Source organism: Rhinolophus sinicus, chromosome 8 (assembly GCF_057876585.1).
Source record: "Rhinolophus sinicus isolate RSI-liver-muscle chromosome 8, RSI-T2T, whole genome shotgun sequence".
Classification (NCBI taxonomy): Eukaryota; Metazoa; Chordata; class Mammalia; order Chiroptera; family Rhinolophidae; genus Rhinolophus; species Rhinolophus sinicus.
The window spans coordinates 38,039,437-38,066,266 of NC_142508.1; the positions used below are offsets into that span (position 1 = coordinate 38,039,437).

The 26,830-nt window shown below is 53.6% G+C and overlaps 1 protein-coding gene across 10 annotated transcripts; it reads right to left on the reverse strand.

Annotated features, from left to right (window-relative positions):
• Positions 1 to 422: 422 nt before the first annotated feature.
• On the reverse strand, positions 423 to 25,495 carry KASH5 (KASH domain containing 5). Of its 10 annotated transcripts, XR_012490548.2 has the most exons (21): positions 25,327 to 25,492; positions 23,016 to 23,153; positions 19,816 to 19,920; positions 19,243 to 19,429; positions 18,698 to 18,762; positions 17,350 to 17,410; positions 16,931 to 17,092; positions 16,271 to 16,388; positions 15,902 to 15,952; positions 11,236 to 11,313; positions 10,887 to 10,943; positions 10,539 to 10,598; positions 9,767 to 9,831; positions 9,517 to 9,604; positions 9,113 to 9,235; positions 7,223 to 7,281; positions 5,537 to 5,579; positions 4,202 to 4,266; positions 4,004 to 4,123; positions 2,607 to 3,887; positions 423 to 506 (listed from the first exon to the last, which is right to left on the reverse strand). XR_012490548.2 is itself a non-coding variant. In XM_019741602.3 (20 exons), exons 2-20 carry the CDS (start codon positions 23,056 to 23,058, stop codon positions 497 to 499), a joined length of 1,560 nt encoding a protein of 519 aa, XP_019597161.3. In that variant the 5' UTR covers positions 23,059 to 23,153; positions 25,327 to 25,495; the 3' UTR covers positions 423 to 496. The 10 variants fall into 10 exon arrangements, 9 of the variants coding, with proteins under 9 accessions (XP_019597161.3, XP_074172209.2, XP_019597156.3 ...); XM_019741602.3 differs by lacking the exon at positions 2,607 to 3,887 and having other exon boundaries at positions 25,327 to 25,495; XM_074316108.2 differs by lacking the exon at positions 2,607 to 3,887 and having other exon boundaries at positions 4,004 to 4,120; positions 25,327 to 25,494.
• Positions 25,496 to 26,830: the final 1,335 nt, after the last annotated feature.

The window sequence follows — 26,830 nt, forward strand, 5'->3', positions numbered from 1 at the left end:
CGCTCTGTGTGTCTGTCCTCTCTGAGTCTGTACTTCTCTCTCATTCACCCTCCCTTCTTCCTGACCCTTTGGGACTCTTATCTCCTCTCTACCCTTCTGCTTCCAAAACTCTTCCATTCTTAATCACTTTTTTTCCTCCGTCTGACTTGCGTCTTCCTTTTCTTTCTTCCTTTGGATCTCCGTCTCTCTCTCTTCCAGCTCTCATTTTCTCTGAATTTCGCCGTTTCTGCTCTCATCACTTCCCGACTTCTTTCTGGGCTCAGTGGGAAGATCGGGGGCTCTGGTGTGAGATGCCGTTGAAGACCAGGTCCCCCCAAACCTAGCTGTGTGGTATTGGAACGGGCTTAACTTCTGAGCCTCCTTTTCCTCATTTGAGGATTAAACCAGATACACCATGAGAGGACTTCAGTACAACGCCCCTCAACAAGCAAAACGTTTTTATTAGAAAAGGGTTTCCCCCTCTCGCAGCAGCCTTCAGCATTTTCTTCAGGGTTTTCTAATGGCGCCTTTCCCGGGAGACCACAGAGGCAGCAAGTTGGGGCGGGACGAGAGGAGAAAGCGGACCAGGCGTCAGGCTCTGGAAGGGTTGGGGCGAGGGCGGCGGGGGGGCGGGGGGGGGACACCCGGATGCCGGTGAAGCGAGGAAGCAGCCAATCAGAATTTGCCTCTCTCTGGCGGTTCGGCTAGCCCTCCAGCTCCGCCCCTCAAAGGTGACTATGGCAACCCACTCCCAGCGAAACGCTGAGGGCTCTGAACCGCGCTCCCGGGGTGCAGCTCGTACGGACCACGCTCTGATTGGTCTAGAGAAGAGGGTGGAACTGGGCGCGGCCGCGAATGGGAAGGGGGCGGGACTGGCGCTTGGTGATTGGCAAGTTCTCCCATAATTTGCATTTCTGGGAGGCGGACCGCGCCCTAATTGGCCCTTAGGCCGTGAAGTAAGCCTGTTTCTCCGTTATTGAAACACTGAATATTGAACAACTGTATTCCTCAAAACCATCTAGAGTAGGCCAAATTTTACAAACAAAGAAACAAGACTCTGAAAGTCAGGAGTAATTTCCCCAATTTGCCAGTGCTAGTAAAGGACAGAAGGATAACTGGAACCCAAATCGGTGCAACTTCTAAGTCTAGATCTTTCCACTACTCTTAGGGAGAAATGGGATTAGAATCTTATGAGCAGTTACTATATGCCAGGCACTTTTCTAAACACTGAAGAATCTAATCCTGTTTGCTGGAGGGCCTGGTAGCTGGGTCTTGGCCTGTGCTCTTCCCATACTCTTTCTCCCTACATCTCTGCCTAGTGTTTGAGGGTTTCACAAAATGCTGCCTAAAATCCCTTCCCTCCTCTCTCCCCCAGAAAGTTCAGCAATCCTGAAAACTTTGATCACTAGTCACAGCTAAAAACACCCAGACCGCCATTTCCAGGCCCAGAGCTCAGGGCTCAAGGCTCCAGCCACCTCTTGGAACCCTGACATTCATCCCATCCCAAATGAGCTTAGAACGTTCCCCTAAACCCACTCCTTCTCGTGGTTCCCAATCTTGGGATGGCTCCAGTCTACCAGTCACTGGGTCAGAACCAGGTGCTATCCTTGCCCTTTCCGTAGCTCCGTCCCTCCTGCTCTGCCTCTTTCCACCCTTCCCTTCCTTCAACCCACACACCAGGCCCAGGTCAAGACCTCATCTTCTCACACCTGGACCACAGCCTCAGCCTTCTCCCACCTCCTGCCTCACTCGATTATTTATCCCCTACACAGATTCAGAGGTCTCTTTCCCACCCCAAGTTGATTTTGTTCCTTCTCTGCTCACAGCCCTCTTTTGGGCAATTGGGAGTAAAATTTAAGCTGGTGTTTAAAACCCTTCGTGGGCTCTTGCCCACCTCTATCTTACTTTTCACCACTCTGTAGCCTCAAATCCTTCCCTTGGCTCCAAATCTTTTTTTTTTTTTTTTAATCCCAGCAACATGGTGCTGCCTGTGGCTTTCCACACACAGAGCCTCTTTGCTACCACCTGATCTTTACATCCTTTGTTTCCTCTGCCCATGACAACCTCCTCAGTCCCTGCTCACTGTAACCAACCGTACCCATCTGTCAAGACTTAATACAGATGTCACTACTGTGTTTCCCTGAAAATAAGACTGGGTCTTATATTAAATTTTGCTCCAAAAGATGCATTAGGGCTTATGTTCAGGGGACGTCATCCTGAAAAATCATGCTAGGGCTTATTTTCTGTTTAGGTCTTATTTTCGGGGAAACATGGTAATCTGGGAAGAAATCTCTAGCTTTCCAGGCGGTTACTGCCTTTCCTGGGCTCCCACAGAGCCTGCAGCTACCTGTATCACTGTCTGTATTTAAATAGGGGTGACTCGGCCCTCCCTTGCTCAAAACTCTTGCAAAGAAGCTCTTGTGGTGTTGAAACTGTTCTATATCTTGATCTGGGTTTTGGTTTCATGAGTGTTTACATATGTAAACATTCATCCAGCTGGGCGGTGGGCGGTTAGCTCAGTTGGTTAGAGCGCGGTGCTCTTAACAACAAGGTTGCCTGTTCAATCCCTGCATGGGCCAGTGTGAGCTGCGCCCTCCACAACTAGATTGAAACAACTACAGTGGTACCTAAGTTTTCGAACGTAATCTGTTCCAGAAGACCGTTCGAGTTCTGAAATGTTCGAAAACAGCCGACAGCTAGGCCTCAGGATGTTGCACTCAGCGGAAGCCGCATGACATGTTCGACTTCCGAGGCGTGTTCAGAAACCAAAGCATTTACTTCCGGGTTTATGGCATTCGTAAACCGAAATGTTCGTCAACAGAGACGTTCGAAAACCAAGGTACTTACTGTACTTGACTTGGAGCTGATGGATCCTGGAAAAACACACTTAAATAAAAGTTTTAAAAAAATTCATCCAGCTGATACTTAAGATTTGTCCATTTATCTGTAAGTTACACATCAATTAAAACATAAATAACCAAAAACAAGCAACAAAACCTCCCATTATCCTCGGGAGAAAATCAACACCTGGCATCAGAGGGCTTGTTTCTCTACAGCCTTTATCTCCTACGGTCTAGCTGTGGTAAATAGATGGTAAGTAGTGTTTGCTGAGTGAACAATGGCACTTTGGTCCACTTCCTGCTGGCTGTTTGCACTGCAGTGGACATCTGTGGTGTGTGCCTGGCCCACATCTCTTCCTCCCTCTTTCTGCCAGGAGAGGTGCTCAGTCTCCCAGCCTCCCTTGCAGCTAGGGGTGGTCATGCGAAACAGTCTGGCCAATGAGACATACACAAAGGTCTGCTGCTGGCTCTGGGAAGGCTACTGATTTTTTTTTTTTTTTAATAAAAAAGAAGGAACACGTCCCCTTCTCCCTGTAGCTATGACGTATGAAGCTACAATGCTTGCCATTCCTTGAGCATGAGGGAAGGGCCAAGAAAATCACAGAGAATCACAGTATGCTGGCCCTGTGGTTGTGGAAACTGAGCTGTTCTTCTCCAGGCTTGTTTTGTGAGGAAAATAAACCCCTAGAGCTTAATCTATTATTGGGTATGTTTTTGTATTGTTAAGAAACGTAATCACCAACATTAAAAAACCAAGAGGTTTCACATGAAGACCCCATACAGGGGTGTGGCCTGGAGTACTGTATCTGGGGTCCCCGCACTGGGCTAATCCCAAGTAACAATGGCACAACAATAGGAATAACAGTAAAAAGAGCCCTAGGGAATTCACTGAACTAGACATTGCTCTCAGGGGTGGGAAGCATGGCTCACACTGGCGGGGGCTGGAGGTAGCAGAGCTGGAGGTGGGGCCAGGCGGGGGGCAGGGACTGGCCCAGCAGCAGGACGGAGAACAGCAGCAGCAGCAGCAGGCCCAGGACAGGCGCTGGGATCAGCGGGTGCCAAGTGACCCTAGTGCGGTGGTGGGACAGTGCTTAGGGTGGGGCCCAGGGGAGCCTGTTCAATCCCTGCATGGGCCAGTGTGAGTCTGACCACCACCCTCCTTCTGGAGAAGACTTAGGGCTCACCTGAGCTGCTGGGGGTACAGGGGGTATAGGCAGAACTGGCCCCAGACGGGCCTCCTGACTGGGACCAGCTCCTTCTCCACAGGGACCAGGGCTTGCTGCAGGTCCGGCTTAGCAGGGCTGCTGGGAAGGAGGGCAAGGCAATTGCACTGGACTTTTTTCCTGTCCCCCAAGTCCCTCCCAGTCCCCGTGAGCCATTACCTCTCTGGAGGGCTTCCTGAGATGTTTCCAGGGGGACGGTCTCCCAGAAGGATGGGGCGTTCAGCCTGGAAGGACAGAGGAAATGACAACCTTGAGACCCTGGGTTGGGAGAGGCTCTCAGTTCAGCCTGGACAGAAGTGACCACATGGAAGGGGGGAGGAACACAATGAGGGGCTCCGTGTGTGAGCTTCTCCGGGACACACTGCCAGTTGGGGGTCCCAGCTCTGTCAGTTTCTGCCTGTGCCTCTTTTGGCATGTTACCCCACCTCTCCATACCCCACTTTCCCCACATGCTGGACAGGGATGAGGAAAGTACCCACCTCACAGGGCTGAAGTGGAGACTGAGTGAATGCAGGTAAAACTCAAAAAAGTGGGAGGGGGCTCAGAACAGTGCCTGGCACATAGTGAGCGCTCAATAACTCTGTGAGCTATTCAATATGATTATTTCCACTTCTACTGGATTCTGGAAGCATCCAATGTCAATAAAAATACAATAATAAAGAATAAGAGGACACCAGTCCCAGCCACCACCTTCACCACCACCACCTACTGCGTGCCTGCTTTGTCAGGCCTGGAGCCAGGCTCTTTATGACATGACCCTTAACCCTCATCCCCACCCTGCGAGCTGGTCAAGACCATCACCACACCAGGTGAGGAAACAGAGGTGGGACCCAGTCTTCATGGAAGGGGTGTGGCGTGGCAGGAAGGAGGTGGGCTTTGGTGTCAGGCTACTTAGAGACCATCTTGGATGGGGTGGACCCTGAAGGGTCCCAGGTACCTGGAACAGAGCCGGGCACACATTTGGGCTCTCACATTCCCCAGCCAAGAACTGCAGGCTCTTCACCTCACATTTCTTTCTCTTCCTTTCCTTGCCTGAGATGGGGATTGTCACCTGCCACTTTCAAGAGCAAAGGACCTGGTGTGTGTGGTGCTGAGAAGGGGAGCTGTGATTGCTTCCGTGCCCTAAGGGCGTTTCGAGGCCGGATGGGGAGGGCCCGGGCCCTTCCTGTGTGTGGGTGCCTGTGCGTGTGTATTTTCGTAATCCGGGGGTGTAACCACGTCTGTGAGGCTCGTGACATGGTGTCTGCAGCCCTGTGTGTTCATGGGGGGGTCCCCGGGAACATTCTGGCCGCCCACTGCTCCTGCAGGCCCCCCCCCCCATAGCACCATCCGCTCTCATTAGCTACAGCGAGGGCCTTGTTATCTAGTGGAGAAACGATTTTTCTGTCTGTTCCTGAGGAGTGGAGGTGTGCGTGGGAGCTGGGGAGGGGCTGCCATGACATCAGCCCCTCCTGAAGCGGATGGGGATGGTGAAGGGTACTGGGGACTGCCTACCGTGACCTGGGTCTCCGCTTCTGCCTCCTCTCTTCTGGGCAACCTGGGGCAACAACAATGTCACTGCGAGCATCTTTCCTTTGCTTGGCTCCCAGTCACCTGCTGAGGGGCTGGGGAGAACCTTTAAAGCTGCGGTCTTAACACAGAACGGCAACCATGGATGGATCTGTCGTCCAGACTCAAAAGAGTCAGTGACCCCAAAAAGGGTAAGTGGCTTTCGCAGCTGGTAATTGTCCAGTTGATGCCTCACCTGGGAGCTGAGGCTTTGGTTCTCTCATTCACAAAAACACCAGAGACACAGACCGGGGCTGTGTAGACCCTATCCCAACTACCTGTCTGCTGGGTTGCACCATTTTCAGTGAGTCTCAGACTTACTGGGTCTTTTTTCAGGACTCGGACTCCAGAATCCAATTGTGTGAGCCTTGACCCCATCCCAAATAATTTCTCTTAAGGGTGAAAGCCCCTGGCCTCTGCCCCGCCTAGGGTCACAGCTGCCTGAACCCCTGAAATGTCTTTTTAGGGACTCAGGCCTCAAGCTGCCCAGCCAGATACCCTTTGGAGACCCTGATGTCCACACCACCAGCTACCACCTTCACTGGGGCCCAGGGATCCAGACTTCTGGCATCAGACCCAATACCCTTGGGATACAGCTGTTTCCTCAGCTAGCACCCTAAAAGGCATCCAGCCCCTCTCAAGGTCCAAGTCCTTACTCCTAGCTACCTCTAGGAGTCATAGGATTCACTTCTCCTCATTCCCAGCTTCCCAATCTATGGATCACACTGCCTCTGCCCCCTCATCCCAAACCCCGGAAATTCAGATGTCTAGCCCCTGCCCCCGCTGCTGCTCAGTCTTTTCTCCCCTCCATTTCCTGGTGACTGAGGGGAGATCACAGCTCCGGAGCCCCCATCCTGCCCAATCTCAGCTTTCCCAGACAAGTCCAATTAGAGCTCGTGGCAGGCAGCCTCATTAGTTGCTGCAGCTGGGAGCCTGAAAGGGGGGAGGGGAGAGGAAGGCACCACAGGAAACCAGACGCCCCAAGGCCAGCGCCCTGAGGAGAATGGGCCCAGACATCTAGTGCTTTCTTTCTCTATCCTCAGAGGCCTGCACACAAGCCTCTAACAATCACAGGGAGGGGGCCAAGACATTACGCCCAATGCTCGCATCAACCCTATCACAAAGGAACCGAGCTAGGATTTGAACCCAGGCTGTCTGATTCCAGAGGCCTCATGCTCTCCCAACTTCCAGGGTGCTCTTCAGGGGCCTGGTCTGAGTCTCATTCATGCCAGGTTCCGGGAGAGGTGTGTTCAGTGAGTGACAGGGACTGAGCTGTCCCATCTTGTTGTCTAAGGGGCTCCTATTCAATACCATTCCTGCAGGACCCCATTCAGGCACCGCCCCCCTGGGAAGCCTTCCTCCCCACCCCACCCGCTGTGCCATCAGGTGCCAAATGTCCTCCAGCAACTACTGGATCAGGGACTATCTCCCCCTAGACTGGGAGACGCTGGGGGCAGGGCTGGGTCTGACCCATCCTGGTTCACAGGCCCAGGGTCACCTCAGCATGAATGCATGAGTGATGTATGATGTGTGACCCCACCAGGACTCTCCCAGTCCTTGGACTCCATCCATCCGAGAATCAGATGTCACTCCGAGTCAGAGAGATGGCGCTGGGAGGAGCAAGCTTCTTACCAAATTGATTGCTCCTTCCTTCCTTCGTGAGGCTGCTCTGGCTCTCCCTGGAAGTTTCTCTGTGGGAAAGAAAAGCTTAGGTTTCCCAGGCTGCAACACCTCAAGAATTCACCACCTTCTTCTAAAACCTGCCCTCCTCTTGGGACCCATCCTCAGAGATAGCTCCATCATCCCCCACCAGGAGCAGAAGCCAGAAACTGGACCATTGTTCTGGGCCCCACCAAGCCCCTTTCTTCTTCAGGACCCAGGAGTCCAGGTCCCCCAAAATTCTCCCACAAGCCTCCTACACTCACCTGGGCCCAAAAGGGGTTCCGCATTTCCCTTTCAAACCCTATTCTCCTCCCAGGTTCCCGGTCTTGGGATGGCCCCGCCATCCGCTCTCCCTCAGGACCCAGGTCCCTCTCCGTGTCTCCACACACATCTCATCCTATGGCCCCAACCACCAACTCAACACTATTTTCTAAATACGCCCCTGAGCTCCAGCTTCGTGAACCCACTGCCCGAGCAGCCCACCCCACCACGTCCCTCAGCGTCTTCCCCTTGTAACATCGCAAGGTAAGTTCAGCATTTCCCCCTTCTCCTCCCTTCCCATCACCCTGCACCCCAGCCCATCTGTCTGCACCTTCGCCTCCCCTGCCCATTCTCTCTGCCTGTCCCCTTTGCTCCATCCAAAGGCCGTGGCCCGGCACAGCCTTCCTCCTCCCCGTCTGGACCATTGTCTCAGCCTCGTCCCTGGCTTCCCCGCCTCTGGTCAGTCCCCATGTGGACCCAGAAGGATCTTTTTACATCCAGAGCTGACCCTGTCCACCCCTGCTCCCAGCCCTCCTGTGGATTGATGGAGAAAAGGACAATCTCTTAGCTGGATTGACAGGGGATTCCTTTCATGATCTGGCCCCAGCCTCATCTCTCACTAGACACCCCAGCAGCCCTCTACTCCCCAAGCATATTATGCGGTTTCGTGCCCCCGCGGCCTTGCACGTACTGCTCCCGCTGCCCGGAAGGCTGCTCTTTCCTCACATCACTTAACTTCTCTTTCTTTCTTCAAAATAAACTGTGTCAGTTTCCCTGTGATCTCTCTTCCAATCTCCCACCTGACACAGGTACCCCCTTCTCTGGGCTCCCACGAGGTCTAGGTTCTCTCAACCCAGGGAAACAGTGAGCAGAGAAATGAGCTTTTTCTTTAAGGATGGTGAACAGCTTTGAAGTAGTATAGATTTCAAGACAATACAGAGGTGTTTACAGGGCTGTTAGCAATGTTTTCTTTAAAAAAATTCTTCTGACACTAATAGATTAAAATCTCACGTTTCAGTCGCGGACGTTAAAGATGAGTCGTCTCAGTTATTTCAAATGATGTTATAATTACCTGAATTATTGTTCAGGTAATTATAGAAGTCATAAGACAATGGCTATTGTTGAGTTCAAGATTTCATAGTGGGTTTGCTAAGCCTTTCTTTTCTTTTCTTTTGCTATCACTTAAGGTCTTTAGTTTCATTTGTTTGATGTTAAGGATTCTATTAGTAATAATTGGTTGTAAGTACTTTATGCTAAGCCTTTCTTAAAAGTGCCTTGTATTCAAAGGTAAATGTTTAATGTATTTCATGGTGTCAGGAAGAACAATTCACTTCCCGCTGTAATACCATTTTAAATAAGGTGATTTCTGACAGGGTTTTCTAAACCACCACCACAAAGGAATTTGTGTGTTTGCTTTCTTCTCTTTCATCTACCACACTAGCAGGTCAGTACCTAAGGGCAGGCATGGTGTCCTGTGTGGCTTGGGCTCTGTGTCCAGGAACCAGTGGTCCCTCAGCCAACATTTGTCTGGGGAACAGTGAGTCCCAGGTCCCTTTCCCAGCTCTGGACTCCAGCGGGCTCAGGCCCTCCCGTGCTCACCTGTCCCTCAGGTGGGGCTTCAGGTAGAAAGTCAGCTTCCTCCTCACTTTCACTGATGCCCTCCTCCCACTGCCACACCCCACACAGCGGGCTGGAGAGCTCGGCAGCTGCCACTTCTTGTTTCTGGGAGAGAAGTTGTTTCTGAGGTCAGGGAGGGCCAGATTAAGGCAGAAGACAGGTCAGAGATGGGGAGAGAGATGGGCTGAGGTGTGGGGATGGGAGGGGTAAGTAGCTGGTGTGAGGCTGGACTGGGGTGGAGGCGGAACCCAGGAAGGGTTTGGTGCCAGGACCTAGGCCTGGGTTAGGAGTGAGGTTAAGGACAGCTGGTCCTGGGGGAAACAGGGTAGGGTGAGTCAGAATTGCAGCTGGCGATGGGTTGGGGTGCTCGAGGGAGCCAGGCCCACCTGCCGAATGGCCTGGATCTCCACGCCCAGTGACGGGGGCAGCAGCATGGTCCAGCCCACTCTTCTTGCCTGAGCCCCTTCGGGTATCCTGGGCACACAGTCAGGAGGGGAAAGGCTGTCTCTGTACCTGCCCGCCACCTTCAGTCGGCCTATGGGGGGGTTGCTGCCCTGCCCACCTTGGGGCTGGAGGCTGCGAGTCCCTGCCCTTAGGCTCCCCTCCTTCCTCCCCCACCCCCAATATTTCACTCACTCATCTGGCCCCTCCTGGGTCTGACTCAGCTGCTCCTCCAGGTGTGAGATTTCCAGCCTCAGTTCCTGCAAAGGAAGGGGTGAGGGACAGCTAGCGCTCCATTCCTCCCCATCCCCCAGCCCTGGGTTCCTTTTCCAAGGTCAGTTCCACTCCCGACTTCTTTGGGCTCCTCCAGACACATATTGCCAAGAGACATGGGGAAGAAAGGAGTGACAGAAACTTAGGAAGCCAAAGAGAGACAGAGAGCAGCAAGAATGCAGAAGGTAACCTACCAGCCAGGAAAATGTAAAAAAAGAAGGCAGCGACGGACACACGGAACAGAGACAATAGACACAGATTCGCAGAGAGGCAAGAGACACACGAGGTGCAAGAAACTCATAAAGACCAGGGACAGAGAAAGGAGTTGTCCTGGGAGGCAGACCAGATCCGGAGAGGGACTGAGGCAAGAATGTAAATGAGCCAGGCAGAGACACAGAGAGATAAGGAGGGAAGACGCAGTGAGAAGAGACAGACCCAGAGAAAATATAAGTGAATGGAAAACAGAGACACACAGAATGAGAGAGAAAGGGAGAAAAAGTGAAAAGGCAGGGGGAGACAGAAAGAGGAGACACACACAGACAAACAGTGGAGATAGAAGAAGTGAGATGAGCTGAGTTGGGAAAAGACTGACAGAGACAGAAAGAGGCAGTAAATCTTGGAGATGGCAAAAGAGAAGTGAGGAGAGCGAGGCAGGCAGGGAGCTACCAAGGGTGGGCAAGGGCAGCTGGGTTACCTGGGTTGTTGTTCTGTACTCTTCCAAGGTCTTGGCCAGACTCTCCGCGTGGCAAGTGCGCTGGGAAAGGCCAAAACTGACTGAGACTGGGCCCACCCACAGACACGGAGGCCGGGAGGGCAGGGTGAGCTTGGGGGAGGGGCAGGGTGAGCTAGCTGAGGGACAGCACTGGGTTTCCAGACCCTGCAGGGTCATGCATGGATGTCAGGGGAACCCTCTGGCCTCTCTGGGCTGCTTGCTTGTCCAAGGAGGAGAGCCAGGCAGGACTTCCCTTTCCAGATTCAGGGCAGGAGACGGGCAGGTGCATGGGGAAGCAAACGTCTCCCCTCCCCTCCCCAGCCCTCTCACCTCAGAGAGGTCGGCCTCACGTTGGCAAATGAGGCGTTCACACTCATAGAGCTGCCGCTGCCAAGGAAGGAGCCCGTCCATCTGTCCTGCCTCCCAGGACCGTCTCAGCCCTGCCCACCCCCCTCCCCCCCCGTCTGCCCACTCCCGAGCCCCTCTCCTCAACCTCCCTTAAGTCTCTGGACATCAACTATACCAAGAGGGACTTCAGCCAAGCTGCCTGGCAGCCCTGGGAGCCTGAAGGCTTGATGGAAGTCCCTGGCTCTCACCAGGCTTCAGTGGCTGAAACTGGAGGTGGCCAAAATGGCCCCAGGGGTTGGGAAGTTGTCAAGGCACTAGGGAGGGGTGGCACCTTCAAAGCATCCTTCTCCGTGGCCAGCTCCTCAGACCTCTGCTTCACTCCATCCCGCTCAGCCAGTAACTTCCCGTTCTGGAAGGAGGAAGGGCCGGTCATGTTCACTTCAGCAAATGGCGATGTTAATACTCATAGCTGACATTTGCTGACACGTGATGTGCATCACGCCTCATGCTAAGCATTTTGTGTGTTTCAGCCCAAGTAATCCTTCCAAGCAACTTATGGAATCTCAGCTTTGATGTCTGTGTGCATCAGCTGGTCCCCCATCTGTAATAATGGGGATGAGCTAGGCCCCACTTTATGCGGTCGCTGTGAGGCGTAAGCGAGTTAATAGCAATTGCTCACACTGACTAGGCACCTCACATGTGTTAACTCATTTCTTAGCCCTTATTTTTTTTCCTTTCACTTTTCCTCTTTACCAAAGTGATGCAGGCTTATTGTCATCTTACACCCTATTTTAAAGATAAAGGTGCAGAATGGTTGAACAACTTGCCCCATGTCATCCAGGGGGTGACTCAGGCAAATACGTGTTAATGAACACAGAGCACTTAGAACAGTGCTTGCCAAATGTTCGGCAAATGTTACATTAAAAAGTATTTTTAAAACTTTGGATTATGAGTTTTTTAACACAGAGAAGTAAAAACAACAGTATAACAAACCCCCGCTGCCCATCACCCAGCTTCAATAATTATATAGTTTCCCCCTTTTGTTTCTTCTCTATCCCCTGGGGTTTTTGTTTTGTTTGGGTTTAACCAGATTATTTTAAAGTAAATCCTAAACATCATACTGTTTCACCTGTAACTACTCCAGCATTTCTCTCCTACTTGAGGACCTTTTCTTGAGCAAAACCGCAATACCACTGCCACCCTTAACAAAACTAGTAATAATCCCTTAATATCATCTCACACCCAATTTGTTTTTTCCTCTTGGTGTCTCACAAATGTCTTTTCACATGTAGTTTCTTTGAATGAGAATCTAAACAGGTCCACAGGCTTTGGGTTGAAATGTCTCATTTCTTTTTATCTGATAGTGACCCCTCACCTCCCAACCCTGGCACTTTTGGGTGCCCGTCTTTTGTGGAAGAAACCAGGTTGTCCTGCAGAATTGGTGCATTTGGATTTGGTTTATTGTTTCTCCTTCCTGCGGTGACGTTCACCATCTTCTTGAATCCTCATTATTTCCTGTAAACCGGTGGGTAGATTCAGGGCCTTGTCCAGACTCTTGTTAAGCTTTTTGGTGGGCAGATTTCATGGGTGCTGCTATACATGTCATACTGTGCCATCCAGGAAGAATGTCATGTCTGGCTGTCCTAACAATGTTTTTACTGTCATCATCCCCAATTTTACAGTGAAACTTGAGCAGAGAGGTTAAGAAACATGGTCAAGGTCATGTGGTATGCAGACTCAGATCCACATCTGATTCCAAATCCTGGAATAACCGCCGTACTCTCCTCAGAGCCAGATGTAGCCCTGGGTGAGAATGGGGAACCAGCCTCATCCCTTACTTCAAGCAGCTCATCACTAGAGGTGGAGACCAATACGGAAGCTGATGATAATGCATGACGTGGGCTCGGATAAGGACTAGGACCTGTGGGAGCCCAGATGAGGGGCTTCCTGAGGAGGCCCGGGTTCAGTCCGCAAGGATGAGGAGTGTTATGGGGGGAGGGCACAAGGAAGCTAGGAGAGGGCCATGGGCAGGGCCAGCCATGAAATGGGAACTGAGAATAAAATGGTCCAAATGCTAGTGTAGTTTCTGGGCACGAAAAGCCTAGCAAGTTGCACTGTGTTTTCATGTGAGGCAGTACGGGGAAAAGCATTTTGGGGCATGGAGGCAGTCCACTTCCCTCGCCACCTCTCCTCCTGGTGCCCCTGGGGATACCAAGGCCAGCTCCTTCTCTCCAGCCCAGCTTGGCTCCAAGTCCTCCATTCGCTGCCCTCCATCCCTCTGTCTCAGCGGGCCTGGACTGCCAGGTGGAGGGCGGAGGAAGGACAAGCCAGGAATGCTGTGTCAACATCTGTCCACCTGGTCGGGATTTGCAGGCTGGATCCCAGGCTACTCTGCAGGGAACCTGGTTACTCAGCCGCTCCTGTCTTCTTCTGCAGTAACCTGAGCCCTGCTCTGTAGGTTCTCCCTAGGAAAGCTGAGTGTCTGAGTGTCCCTTACTCCAGCATTATTCTGCTGTAACTTGAGAACCCGATCTATAGATGCTCTGTAGGCAGCTGCCAGTGAGGGGAAAGATGGAGGGGGGGGGGATCCAAGAATAGCTCCAGTTATTGAGCGCCTAGGATGTCCCAGGCACTGCTCAAGGCACTTGACCTGCCAGCAGGCCTTCTGGGCAGGGAGGAGGCAGAGACCGCCGGATGCCTTCCACCCTGCTTGTTCCTTCTTCTGCTGTCACTGGGGGTCCTCTCTTTACTCGGGCAGGTAGGTCCCAGCCTCAGCCCTGAGGGTGTGAATCAAGATGGAAATATCGGCAAATTCAGGAGACCAGGCTAGTTTGCTAACCCAGTAGTCATTCTCTCCCCCTCCAGAGACTGAGGATATTCTCCCAGCCTTCCTTGCAGCTGGGGGAGTCATGTGGTCTATTTCTGGCCAGTGAGAGATAAGAGAGGTCTCCTGAGGTGGGAGTGGAGTGGGTGCTCCTGGAAAAACTTTTCCTTCTGATGAACACAGAGCCATGAGAGGAGCATTTGCTGGGCCCCCCTCGCCCTTTTGTCCTGCTTTGAATGAGAACGAGGTTACAGCCGCCTGTGATCACAGCGAGGCCACAGTCAAACAAGCCAAAGTGCCACTGAACCAACACAGAGACCTTCCAAACCTCTTGTTAAAGAAATGAGTGTCCTTCAGACTGAAGCCACCAGTTCTTCGGCGTCCTATTCCTTGGAGTTGAAAGTATTCCAGATCCATGCGTGGCTGTGCTACCCATGCCAGGGAGTGGATTGGCTATACTCATTTGCCACTTTGGCCAGTGAGATATGAGGGAGGTTCTGCCATATGGCTTTGGGGAAAGTTTCTCCTTGTTCTTAAAAAGAGAAGTTCCTGCAAGAAAGAGTCACCTCCTGTCTGTACCTCATGCTTTATACTGTGGCAGCCATCCTGCAGCGAGATTCCCAGAGCCCAAAGGGAGGGGATTTTCATGGAAGAGGCAGAGGACAATAGCAGGAAATCTTGGGTTTAAATGTAAAAGCCATAATGCAGATATAGGACAAAGATTTTGGAGGATCAGGCAGGACCACTATCATTGCCTGGACTGGGCAGAGAGCCCTAAGGCTGGGGGACGGGTGTAGGGAAGTCAAAGGAGAGGGCAACAGAGAGAAAATGATCCCTGAGCCATCCCAAGCCCCGGGTTAGCTCTGAGGGGAGGCAACGGTGGATGCACTTGAACCACAGAACCCCTGGGACACCTGGGAATCTGAGAGAGGCATTTCCCATCCCAGTCGCAGAACCTGCAAGGCATGCGAATAATAGACTAGAGATGGCCGTGTGAGGAGGTGAGGCAGAGAGGGCCCAGTGAGGACCCTGTAGCCACAAAGAGTCACAGGAAAGCAGCTGAACCTCTTCTGTGTCCCTAGAAGGGTGTGGAAGTGGCCAAGAGAGAACCCCAGCGACCTTCATGGGTTGTGGGGTCCAGACAAGGGCCACTACCAGCAGAGGCAGTGAGGACTGTGTGTCCAGAGACCAGAAGGCAATGCCAGCCTCCCCATGGCTGCCCGCGTGCAGTGGTGACTAAGGCCAAGGACCAGATGGGCCATCAAACATCAATCTTGTGACCAGCAGAGGGCACAGATGCTGAGTGAGGGCCGCCGCCGCCTAGAGCGCTAAGGTGCTGCGTGAGTCTCCAGATGCCACCTTGTGGGAGGATGGTGATGGATTTCATCATTAACTGAGGATTTTTAGTTTCCACCTAAAAGGACTAAGTGGACCCTGAATGAACTCAGATGACGTTTTCTGTCTCAGATGGAAGGGGCTTGAATCAGACAGCGAGGTTGAACTGGGCCTGTTTATATTATGTTCTGGGCCCTGGGTTAAAAGCTATCATTTAATTCCTACAACAAGCCTGCTGAACAGAAACCCTTCTCCCCTCCCTATTCTTAGAGAATAAAACTAAGGCTTGGGAAGGAGCAGTCACATGTCTAAAAGTTGCCTGTCATGTAAGTGGCAGAGATGGGATCTAAACTCAGGGCTGACTTCAAGGCCTGTGATCTTTCCACCATAAAAGTACACTAACATATGAACAACACTAGCTAACTTTTAGTGAGTGCTTCCCACGTGCCCTGCTTTCTGCCTAAGGCTTTACAAGCATGCTCTCATTTACACCTCACAAAAACCAACAAGGGAGATTCTATGAGTCTGCCCATTTCTACAGGTGAGGACACTGAAGCTGACAGGGGACGGACTGGCTGACCCAGGCTTACAGAGGCGGCCTCAGCGGGAACCCAGGCACTCCGCCCCACGCCCCAGACGCTTACCAACCATGGCAGTTCTCACACAGCGATGTGACCTTCAGGGACATTTACACACTATTGGGCTTCTAGGGTCTTGTTCACCAGACTGAAGAGTGTTTGGTTACAGGCTGTTGGGGGTGTCTGGGGCTGCAGGGGGCAGGGCGGGAAGATCCTAAGGAGCCCGGAAGGAGTGAGATGGGTGCTGGGCCTCAGCTCACCTCCTCCTGCAGACTCTTCATCTCAGCCACCAGATGCTGCTGCTCCTTTTCCTGAGCGAGCCCAGAGAGAGGACAAAGGCTTCTTTTCCGGCCTCCTTGCTCCCATATTGCCCTTCTCCCACCCCTGGGAACATAACTCGGGCCTGGGTCCCTGAGGAGCAGGGCTGGGGGAATGGGTCTGGGGAGTCCTGATGGCTCCTGCTGTCCCCTTTATCATGAGAGATGGCAGGTAGATCTGGCTTCAAAGTCTGAAGCGAGCAGTCCTGAAGTGAGGGAGGAAGCCCCTTCCACTCCAGTCAGGCTCTGCTGCTCAGACTCCAAGAAAGGGGAAGGAAGGGGGTACCTTCGTGCCCCTTGCCCAGAACCTACTGTCTGCCGGGTCTGGGCCAGAAGGCTGTGATTCTGTTCCTCCAGGCTCTTGGCCAGGCTCTTCAGGTCCTCCAGCTCCTCATCCACAGCCTTGGCAAACTGCAGAGCCTGCTGGGTACTGAGTGGGGGCAGGGACAGGTGGGCCATGAGAACGACGAAGGCAGAAACCACACAGATAGAGTCTCTCAGCAAGACAGAAGCAACAGAGAAATCCGACAGAGACCCAGAAATGAGGGAGACAGAGGCCAGAGAGAGGGAAACAGGGACTCAGAAAAAACGGGGGCAAGAACCGAGTACTGGGGAACAACTTTCTACCTAAAAGACTAAGGGGGTGGGGCAGAGACCTCGAGAGTGGGAGACTAAAACAGGGGGAACAGGACAGACATGCAGAAGACAGAGCACCGGGAAAGGAATAGGCCTCTCTGGAGAAGCAGAGAGGGAAGAGTAAAGAGAGAAGTCTGAACCCTAGAAGCTGAGACACAAGAACCATGGAGACACACAAGAGAAAGATAAAACACAGAAAGAGGAAAAGAAGAAAAGGACAAGTGCGGGGTCACAGACACAGGGCAGGAGGTACAGAGAAAGGGAGCAGAGAACGAGGCTGGGGCTACAGTGAGGAAGGACCGAGGGGCACGGGAGGGTGGCCGTGGGCCGGCCCACCTGCGAAGCTGCTTGCGCAGGGCCGAGATCTCCTCCCCAAGGCGAGCGGAGCCCTCCTCCGCAGTCTCCACGCTGCGCTGCAGCTTGGCGTTCTCTCCCAGCAGCCTGCGGTTACTGAGCTCCAGCTCCTCCAGGCTGCTCAGCAGGTCGGCGGTGGCAGGCCTGGCAGCAGGAAGGGCAAGGTCACCACCTGCAGCCCCAGCCTCCTTCCTCAGGTGAGGGAGGTGGTGAGGGTGGTAGGGCAGGGGGCTCTTCTGGAGAAAGAGGAACAGGAGAGAGACTGCCCTGCTCTCTTTGAGCTATTAGCACAGCCCCTGTCCCTCACCCACTCCCCAAAGGACCCCAAACCCTGGCCAGGCCCCGGGCAGGCTGGAGGGCACAGGCAGGGGGAGGGCAGGGAGGGGCCCGAGGATAGGTACAGCTCAGGTCTGGGGTCTTCGCCTCCAAAGCTCTCCAGGTTGGCTGGCTCCTCTGGGCATCCTGGAGGGAGACAGACAGGTGTTAGGCTCCAGGTGATCTTAGATGTCAGGGTGCCCCAGGATGCAGGGCTGGGCCCTCCTCTGGCCTCCACCCTCATATTTGTTCTGGGTGATCCCATTTCCTCCCGGGGCTGCAATTACACCCACCATTGGAAAGGCCTCTTGTCCATCAGTACCTTGAGCTCAGGCTGGATCCCCTGCCATAGCCTCGTAATTCCCATGCCTAATATCAGGCAGCACCTCAACTGCCCCCAAACCTGTTCTCCCTCCCACTTTCCCTCCCACTTACCACCTGGGTCCCCCGCTCCACTCCGCCTCACCCCACAGTCTACCAGAGCCCAGGCCTATCCCCCATCCCAGACTTTCTGCTCCGTTCTCTGTCCCCACGCCCCATCCCGGCTCAGGCCTTGCCCTCCCCCTCTGGACCCTCCCACAGCCTCGTCCTGGCCTCCAGCCTCTCCCTCCTGTCCTTCCCCACCGAGAGGGGGTCTTTCCCCACCTAGAGCTGACCCGCCCCTCCCCTGCTCACAGCCCTCCCCTGGCCCCCAAGCCCGACAGGAGGAGGTTCAATGTCAAGAAAGCTCTATTTTATTGGCTTTTGTTTTTGTAAGGCTGGAGAAATATAACACAAACACTTGTTTATGGAAAACCTCCTGTGTATGAAGTCCTGGGGATACAATGGTGAGCAAATCAACTAACCAAACATCAGGGCAGGTAACTAATCAGGTAATTAGATTTCTGAAGGCAAGGAAAGCAGGTCTGTGTGTGAGTGTCTGGAGAGCAAGGGACCTTAGCCTGGGGCTTCCCAGCAATCCCCCCACCCCCCACCCCCCAAGGGCTTCCCCAAGTGTTAGGGATGAGAGGGAAGGTATGGAAAGTTAGGGCTGGGAAAACAGCCTGAGCAGAGGCCCAGGCGGGCAGGTGAGTAACCTATTCAAGGAAGAGCCACAAGGCCAGAGGGACTGCATACAAGTGAAGGAGCCAGGAGTAGGGGAGCCAGCGGGACATCGATGACAATGGTAAGAGGTGGGCGGGCCTCCTAGGGCTCTATAATAGGGCTGGTGTTAGGAGGAGGTGTTGGAAACAACTGCGAGGAGTGAAACCGCCAAAACCTCAGGGAATGTTGGGAGGCAGTCATGGAGGCACCTAGAAAGCCAAACTCAGAGCTCCAGGCTAGAGCAAAGGTCCCTGGGGTCCCACTCTATCCCCTGCTCTGTTGCTGGGTGGGAAGTCCCCCCACTGCCTGACCCTGGGCCTGCCTGCTGCATTCTATATATAGCAATCTCACCAGATGGCAGTTGCTGGGAGGGCAGGGCCCCCTCGAAGGCGGTCTCCTCTTCCAGCTCTAATCCTCTATATCAAAGGGATGAGGCTTAGAGCCCCTGCAGCCACCCCTGAACCCTGATCAGTCACTGGCAGGGGGGTTGCGGTGGCCAGAGGAGGAGGAGCCAGGTTAGGTGAGAGCAAGTACCGTAGGGAGGAAGGTGAGGCCAGATGGCAAGCGCTTGAGACCAGATGGAAAAGCAGGAGGGGCAGGACTGGGATTGGAGAAGGGATGTGGAGGGGCCTCTGTCAGTCCCCCAACATCCCCCTTCTTCTCCTTCCAGCCCCTTTTATTTCTGCCTCCCAGCCCCCCTTCACCTCCCCATCCAAAGCACTTTGTCCTCACACGCTCCCCCCTCCCCCAACCCCATCTCTTTACTTTTTCTCTCCTCAGCCTCCTTCCAACCACAGGCGGTCCCTGTGCCCAAAGGGTGCTGGCTGCAGTAAGCAGGCATGAGGTTAGATCATAGGAAAAACTTCCCAGGGGAGGGGGGAGGTGCGGGGACCCACCCATCCAGCTGACAGGCGGTGATCCAGTCCCGCATGACGACCAGGAAGGTGTCCAAGTCCACAGTGGCCCGAGGGCCCTCCCCATTGGGGTCCAGGCTGCAGGCCAAAGTTTGGAGGCGTGCATCCTGGGGGCCCCGTCCTGTCATTGCCTCCAGGTAGGCTAGTACATGAGTCACAGCCACAACGCCTGGGGACAGAGCATGCCGTGAGGGAGTCTGGGGCAAGGGGGGGGGCAGTCATGCCTACCTCAGAGGTGGACCAAACAGGAGCAGCTGGATCAGCTGTGCCCCACCAGGCCCCAAGTGGCTACCCTCCCTCCCTCTCCCAGGATCCAAAGCCCCACCAAGCCTCTTCCAGTAATGTCCCCCAAGTTTTCCTCCCCTCGCCTTCCTCGCCTGAAACACCTCCATCCCCTTATCCACTTCCTTCCTAGAGCCACAATCACCCACTTGTCCAGCAGGACCCGTAAGAAGGGGCCCATCCCTCTCTATGGCTCCCCAGTTTCCAACCTCTGCCCTTATTATTGTCTCTCCCACGCCCAATGCTCCCCAAGTGCTGTCCTGCCCATCCCACCTGTCCTCTGGGGGTCACAAGCTTCGAACGTAGAGTTGAGTATTTGCTCCTCTAAGCTGAGCAGCGTCCCCAAGCTCCCCTCCTCCGGCTGGTCCCAGAGGTACACTGAGGAGACAAAAGGGCCGGTCTACCGCCCATGAGGACTGACCTGGGCTCCTGTAAGGGAGGGAATTCACTCGGATCTGCCAGGACTTGGGGCTGGGGCTGGGGCGGGGGGGAGAGGGGGGGGACAGCAGGAAGCTTCGGGTGGGGGCAGCAATGCGAGGGTCTTTGAGTCACCTCCCCAACCCCCACCCTGGGGATGTGGGCACCATCTTTCAGGCCAGGGAGACCCCTGCTGTTTAATCCTTTGTGTCCAATTGGCTCAGGAGCCGATAAACGAAAGAACAATCACTCTTTCCTCCTCTCTTCCCCTGCCTCCCAGGCTCAGCTCTGAGGTGAACAGAGGCAGGGGAGGGCCAAGAAGAGAGGATTCTGGGAGGAGCTGAGGGTGAAGGGGGGCCCAGGAGAGTCAGGAACAATCCGATAACCTGAAGTGCGCGCAGCCTGGGTCGATTCTGCCTGCTACATCTCCGGTCGGCTAGCCTGCCTGGGGAGCCTGATATCTCTCCGCGCCCCCATCCCTGAGTCAAAGCTGGTGTCATGGGAGCCCAAGGCCAGGAGCCCCAGTTGAGGGGGAATGGGGTTATCAAGGCAGGGTGGGTGGTGGGAGAGCCATTAGGAGCTCAGAGCCCAGCTTCATGACTGTGGGCAAGCTGCTTCTCTTTTTGGAGCCTCAGTTTTCCCACCAGTAAAATGGGGGTGGGTAGAGTGATCTCCCTCCCGAGGGCTGGGTTAGGTCTGTGTATGTGAACAGCACACACACACACACACACACACACACACACACACACACACACAGAGTGAATCTCCCAGGGTCTGTTTGTCCACTGCTGTATCCACAGTGCCTGCACAAAATAGGTACTCAATAAATGCTCCAAGATATAGGAGGAGATCCTCTACCCCAGGAGCCACTGGGACAGCCTCTTTTCCAAGGTTCCCTGGACAGCTGGGGGTAGCAGCCGGCTGAGCACAGGCTTCAGGATCTGGCAGGCCCAGGGGACAACCCGGGCAAGAGACTCAGCCTCTCTGAGACTCAGTTTCTTCCTCTGGAAAATGGGGGTGGTGTTCCCTTCCTTTTAGAGATGAGATAAAATCTGAAAAGGCCCTGGCAGAGGACCTGACATATGGTGGAAGCTCAGTAATAGAATCAAACATTTATTCACTCAGGCCTCTTCTGAGCGTTTTGCATGGACCACGGTGGCTGCTATTATTATTAGCCCCACTTTACAGATAAGGAGACTTAGACGCAGAGAAGTTAGGACCTTGCCCAAGGTCACCTGCTCCACATGAGTGCGCTTTCTCATCCCTTTAACTCTTCAAGGATTCTTTGTAGTGAGCTAAAATTCGCTCCCCCCTCGGGTTTGAACCCATGCTCCTCGGGAAGGACAGCAGGAACCCACAGTTAGGGGAGATGCCAGGGCCCGTGCCCAAGGCTTTCCCCACACTCTCGTTTCTTCCTCTCACCGTGCTCCCCATGTTATGGAGGAGGACCGAGGTCCAGCAAAGTCACTTGCCCAGGGCTGCTCAGCCAGGGACAGCAAGCCAGTCAACTCAGGGCTGTCTGGCTCCAGATACACACGTCTGCAGTCCCTTCCCACGGCCCGGCAGGAACATGTCACTCTGCTTCTCTCCTGTTCTCCTTCTTTCACGTCCCTCCTCACTGCTTCTACCTCTGTTTCTGTCCCTGCCCTTCTCTAGTTTTCTTTCTGGCTCTTTCCTTCTGTCTTCCTCCCCATCTCTCTCCCACTGTGTCCTGCCCCTCTGTCTCCATGTCCCTCGCCCCCCATTTCCTTCGGTCTCCATCTCTGTGCTTCTCTTCCCATATCTGGGCAACTCTCCATTCCCCGAGCCTTGTCTCTCCTTCCTCTGCTGTCTCTGTCTCTTTCCCCCACTGCCTTCCTCTGTCTCCATCTCTCCTGGGTGTGTCCCTCCCTTGCCTTCAGAGCCTCCCAAAGCTGGCTCAGCCCTTGCCCACAGGTTCCTTGGTGGCCGCACGCCCTCTGCTGGTGCCCACGAAGTTTCGATGCCGGTCACTCGGTCAGAAGGCCCTCAGCTGGTTACTGCACCCAGGTGCCTGCCTCCTACTCTCCTCCCTGCAAAGCCTCCTGAGGCCAGAGGCCAGGCCCAGGGTTCTGAGAAAAGACACAGGCTCTGCTGCTGAATGCTGGGAGCCCCTGAGAAACGGGCCCTGCCTCTCCCTAGAGGGTGGCTCCTCCCCAATCATCACACTGGGCTCCCTCCCCACTTATCAGATGAGTTTCAGCATCTTCCTGCCGAAGCAGCTTTCACACCCACTTGGTTTGCATCCAGCCAATCATTCGAGGACAGAAACTAAGTTCCTACGACATGTCAGGCATTGTTCTAGGGCAGCGCTAACCAGGAGGGCAGCCACTCGCCCCATGCGGTTCCTGAGCACGCGAACTGTGGCGCGTGGGAACTGAGATGCACTAGTAGTGTGAAGCACATTCCAGATCTTGAAGACTTGTATGAAAAAAGAGAATATCTCCAATACGTTTATACTGATTATATGCTGAAAGGATACTACCTTGGCTACTACTATTATTGCCATACATTTTGCCTGTTTCGTTTTTCTTTTAAATGTGCCTACTAACACAACTTAAAATTACATATACAGCTTGTGTGTCAGACAGTGCTGCTCTGAGAACTGGAAATACCAGAGTGAATAAATACCTGCCTGGTGGAGCTCCTGCTCTAGTGGGGGGAGACGGAGACTGAACAGACAGACAAACCAGTGTCAGTGCTATGAAGAGATGTAAAGCAGAAAAGAGGAGAGAGTGACAGGGCAGCTGCACTACAGAAATATGAGATCTGAATGAAGACGGGTGAGCCTGTGGGTCACTGGGAAAGGGTGCTCCAGGCAGGGGACACAACAGGCAAAGGCTTCTGCTCTGGCCTCCCCAGAGGAAAGGGGACAAGGGGCCAGACAGGTAGGCACACAGCAGGTTCCTTCCCTCCTACCCTGCACCAAGGTGGAGCCTCAGCCACCCCAAGCCACTTCTCCCAAGTCACAGCCCGGCGCCTCTTCACCCACTGCTCCCACATCCTCCCACGGGACAATCAGGGGCCCAGCCACCTACTTTCTGTAGCAGGGCTGCCTTCCAGGCTCTCTGGCAGGTCCATGGTACACCCTCCTCGCTCTGCAGCTGCTGGTGATGCTAACAGCCTCCCTCTAACACTGGGAAGGACCGAAAACGGACCAGCCGCCTGGAGAGCTCCTGGAAGGACAAGCAGGGGAATGACCTCCTCAGATCAGCCACCCCAAGTTGGGGACCCACCTGTGCCCCAGGCTGCTCTGGGCTCTCAGAACCTGTTTGCCCACCCCTGCCTCCATCACAGCAGCTCTGGCTCAGACCTACTTAATGGATTGGCGGAGTGGGCTGGCAAAGGGGGGCTGGAGGAGTGAGTGGCATAGGTCAAAGGGGGCCTAGTGGGTGGGGATCACTGCCTCCTCTCCATCCCTCCTCCCCACAGCTTGTCAAGTTCCCAGCCCTGTCCCTCCACCCCAATGAATCTACCCTGTCCCCTCTTCTCCTTTCCTAAGGCCCTAGCTCAGGCCTCGTCCTCTTCCCCGGGGCCCTCATCCCAGCCTGCTCTCTGGCCTCCCAGCCTCCAGTCTCCCACTTTTGTCCATCCCCACCGGGCCCCAGAGCTGACCTGCCCCTCCCCTGTTCAATACTCTTCCATGGCTCCCTAGCATCCCAGGAACAAAGCCTCGACCCTGGACCTGGCGAAGGCCCTGCATGGCCTGGCCCCGCCTGCCTCTCTACCCCAAATCACACTTGCTGCTCCTGCAGCTCTGAACTGTGTGCTGTTCCCCAAGCCAGGCCCCTGTTCCCACCTCTGGGTCTTTGCCTGGGACACCCTACTTCCCAGTCCTTCCTGTCTCAGCTCGCACGTCCCCTCCTCTGGGAAATGTTTCTGAACATTTGTCTCTAGGGTCCTTCACTGCCTGGGGCTACTGATCCTTGTCCCGTCAGCCTGTATTTGGAATTGTTGGCCTCTCACCGAGTTTGAGCCCATTTCTCCCGTTCGCAGCCCTCCCATGGCTCCCTAGTGCCCTCTGGACCAAGTCCTAGCTCCTCTGGCTAGCGTGGCACAGAATAGTCCCTGCAACTCCTTGCTTTTTTTTTTTTTTAAATCACTTTTCTCTCCACTGGCTGACCTCCCGGCCCCTCGTCCTCATCACGACCATGGGAATTTAGCATCTTCCCATGGTCCTCCCAGGCCCAGAACATACCACACACACCGACTTCACCTGTGGCCCCTGCCTTGGCCCACAGTTCCCTGGGGAGGCTTCCTGAGTCCGTGGAGCAATTAGGGATTCCCTCCTCTGTGCCCCAACCATGTCCTGTCCTGCCTCCATTATAACCAGGTTGACCATAAGACTTCTTGCCCCAACTCCAGGATACTTTCAAGAGTGAAAGGGGTGCTATTTAATAATTACACTGGACAATAGTGCCCATCACACTGAATTGAGTACACTGGGGCAAACGGTCAACACAGGGATGCCTGGGACCTGTCTGTCCTCATCCCACCTGCTCAGCTCTCCTTTCCTCACAAACTACTCCCCACACCCTGCTCTCCCTGGCGCCAGATGGGGTCCACAGCTGTGGAGGCACACTTCTTAGCGACTTTTACAACATTCTAGAAAAAACAGTCTTTGAAAAGAGACCTTTCCGGGGTTTGGACAATGCTGGGGTGTGCAGAAGGGGGTGGATGGCCATGGGGCCTGAGTGGGGAAGGGTCCCTTTGAGGGTGCTGAGAGGCACTGGAAGCTTCTGACAGGGTTTGGGGGACACACTCCTGGTGAGGGACTAAGATGCTCTGGTCAACCTCAGGGGCCGCTGATGGGGAGATTCTAGCAGGAGGACCCAGGCAGGAATTCTGGGGATTTTTAAGGGGGGGTCTGGATTTTAGGGGGTCTCTGACTGGTTTTCAAGAGGATCTCCCACTGGATCTCTGAGTTTCTGGATTTCTGGGGAATCTGACGAGATTTCTGGGGGATGTCTGAGTGGATTTCAGGTCTCGGATGGGAATCTAACAATTTTTGTGGGTTCCACAAGATTTCTGGGGATCTGACAGGACTTGGGGGGGTTGATTGGATTTGGGGAGGGAGTGTAACGGGATTTTGGGGAGGTCTAGGACAGGCTCTGAGGGAGAAGACTGACAGAATTTCTAGAAGATTCTGATAAAACTTCGAGGGTCTTCTATAAGATCTCCTGGTAGCTTCCTTTCAGTATTTCTGAGGGGATTTAGTCAGGATTTCAGGACTTTTAAGGAGACCCCTGATACTGGTGACCCTCCCCTATAATTTGGGGGCTTTGCCAGGATTTCGGGAGGGGTTTTGACAGAGCTAATCTGGGGAACCTCGCTACAGTCAGAGCGCACCTGAAGCCGAGGGACACGAACGACAAACGGCAGTTGCCCAGGAAAAGGTGGCAGCGCGCTATTCCCACCGGAAAATGCAAAGTGGGCGGAAGGGGACCGACAGCGCGCTCGGCGTCTAAACCGCTCCGCGTCTCGGCCCCTTCCTCAGCGCAGGCGCAAATCGGGGGAAGGGGCGCGCTAGTTTGGCCTGTACCTGCGACTGCGAAGTTGCGCATGCGTAGGACTTCCCCAGCGCGCGCCCAGACCAGTGGAGCGGGCGCATGCGTGTTGGCCAAGCAGGTGAAGGCTGGAAGGATTAAGGGAGGAGGAGGCTACGTCCCCGGTGCTGGGGTCTTCTCTGCGGCCCCAAGATTCGGTGAAATAGGCCCAAGCAAGGGAGAATTGGCTTGAGAGACCCCTTGTTCATCCCCATTTCTTAGCTACTAAGCCGTGCTCGTAATGCCATCTGTTCCGTGACAGTCTGCCCCTCACCGTCACAATGATGTCTTGTCCTGCCTCACCACTCCCGCGCCCTTTTGTAGCTCCACTTAAGATGTATTAATAAGTCCGCAAAGGATTCTTCCCCAAACTGTTTCATTTACTCCTTTTAGGAGAGAGTGAAGAGAAAATATTCTCGCTTTTCTGGCTAGAGAGAGGAAGAGAATTACATCCAAAATTGAAGATCCTCCCAAGGAAGAGGATTTGGGATAAAAGCGGTCCCACCCACTCAACCTCTCTGCTAGCCCACACTATCCACTTTTTAGTGGTAATCATGGAACGTCTCAAAACGTGACATATTCTATATTTGTCTACTGTGGTCACCCCCACTGAAATGTGACCTGTGTGCAGTAGGAGACTGTTTTGGGGCTAGAACATGCCTGGCCTGGTGTGGACGCTAAAAAAAAGTTGAATGGACTGAATCCATGCCTGTTAAGTACTGGGCAGTGTAGAGTGATGATAAGGTTGTGGGCCTGGAGTCAGATATTCTTAGGTTTGAATTTTGGCTTCATCACTTTCTAGCTGTGACCTTGGTACAATGGTTTACCCTCTCTAAGCCTGTTTTCCTTCCAGAAATGAAGATAATTGCTTCTTAGGTCACCTTGAGGACTTAAGGTGATAATCCTTGTTGTTAATAATTGATAGTTATTATTTTGGCTATTAATGGTGGCTTGTTACAGGTCTGGGAAACATCCTGTTTGGCAGGTGATGTGGTGAGTGGTTAAAAGAGATATGGAATCGGACAAACCTAGTGCCATTGCTGTGTGACTTTGGCAAGCGACTTCACATTTCTAAATGTCAACTTCTCTAAAATGGGGACAAAAAATATCCACCTCATGACGTCTTACGAGAGTTCAATAAGAATGTTTGCCAAGTGTTTTCTTAGCATAGGATGGCATGTGGTGGACCCCATTAGTTTTATTAACATAATTTATTAGTATAATGTAATTATTTCAGTTTATTCCTTCAGTATTTCTTGTTCCTTCCTTTTTTGAGGTCTGGGTAATTTTGTAACCCCTGAAAAAAT

Coding starts and splice junctions, on each gene's coding strand:
- KASH5 (XM_019741597.3), bottom strand. CDS start 23,058: ATGGACCTGCCAGAGAGCCTGGAAGGCAGCCCTGCTACAGAAA. Junction 15,953..16,270: donor TGGCCCAGACCCGGCAGACA/GTAGGTTCTGGG, acceptor GGGCTCGCTCAG/GAAAAGGAGCAGCAGCATCT. Junction 5,580..7,222: donor AGGAAGGAGCAATCAATTTG/GTAAGAAGCTTG, acceptor TTGTTGCCCCAG/GTTGCCCAGAAGAGAGGAGG.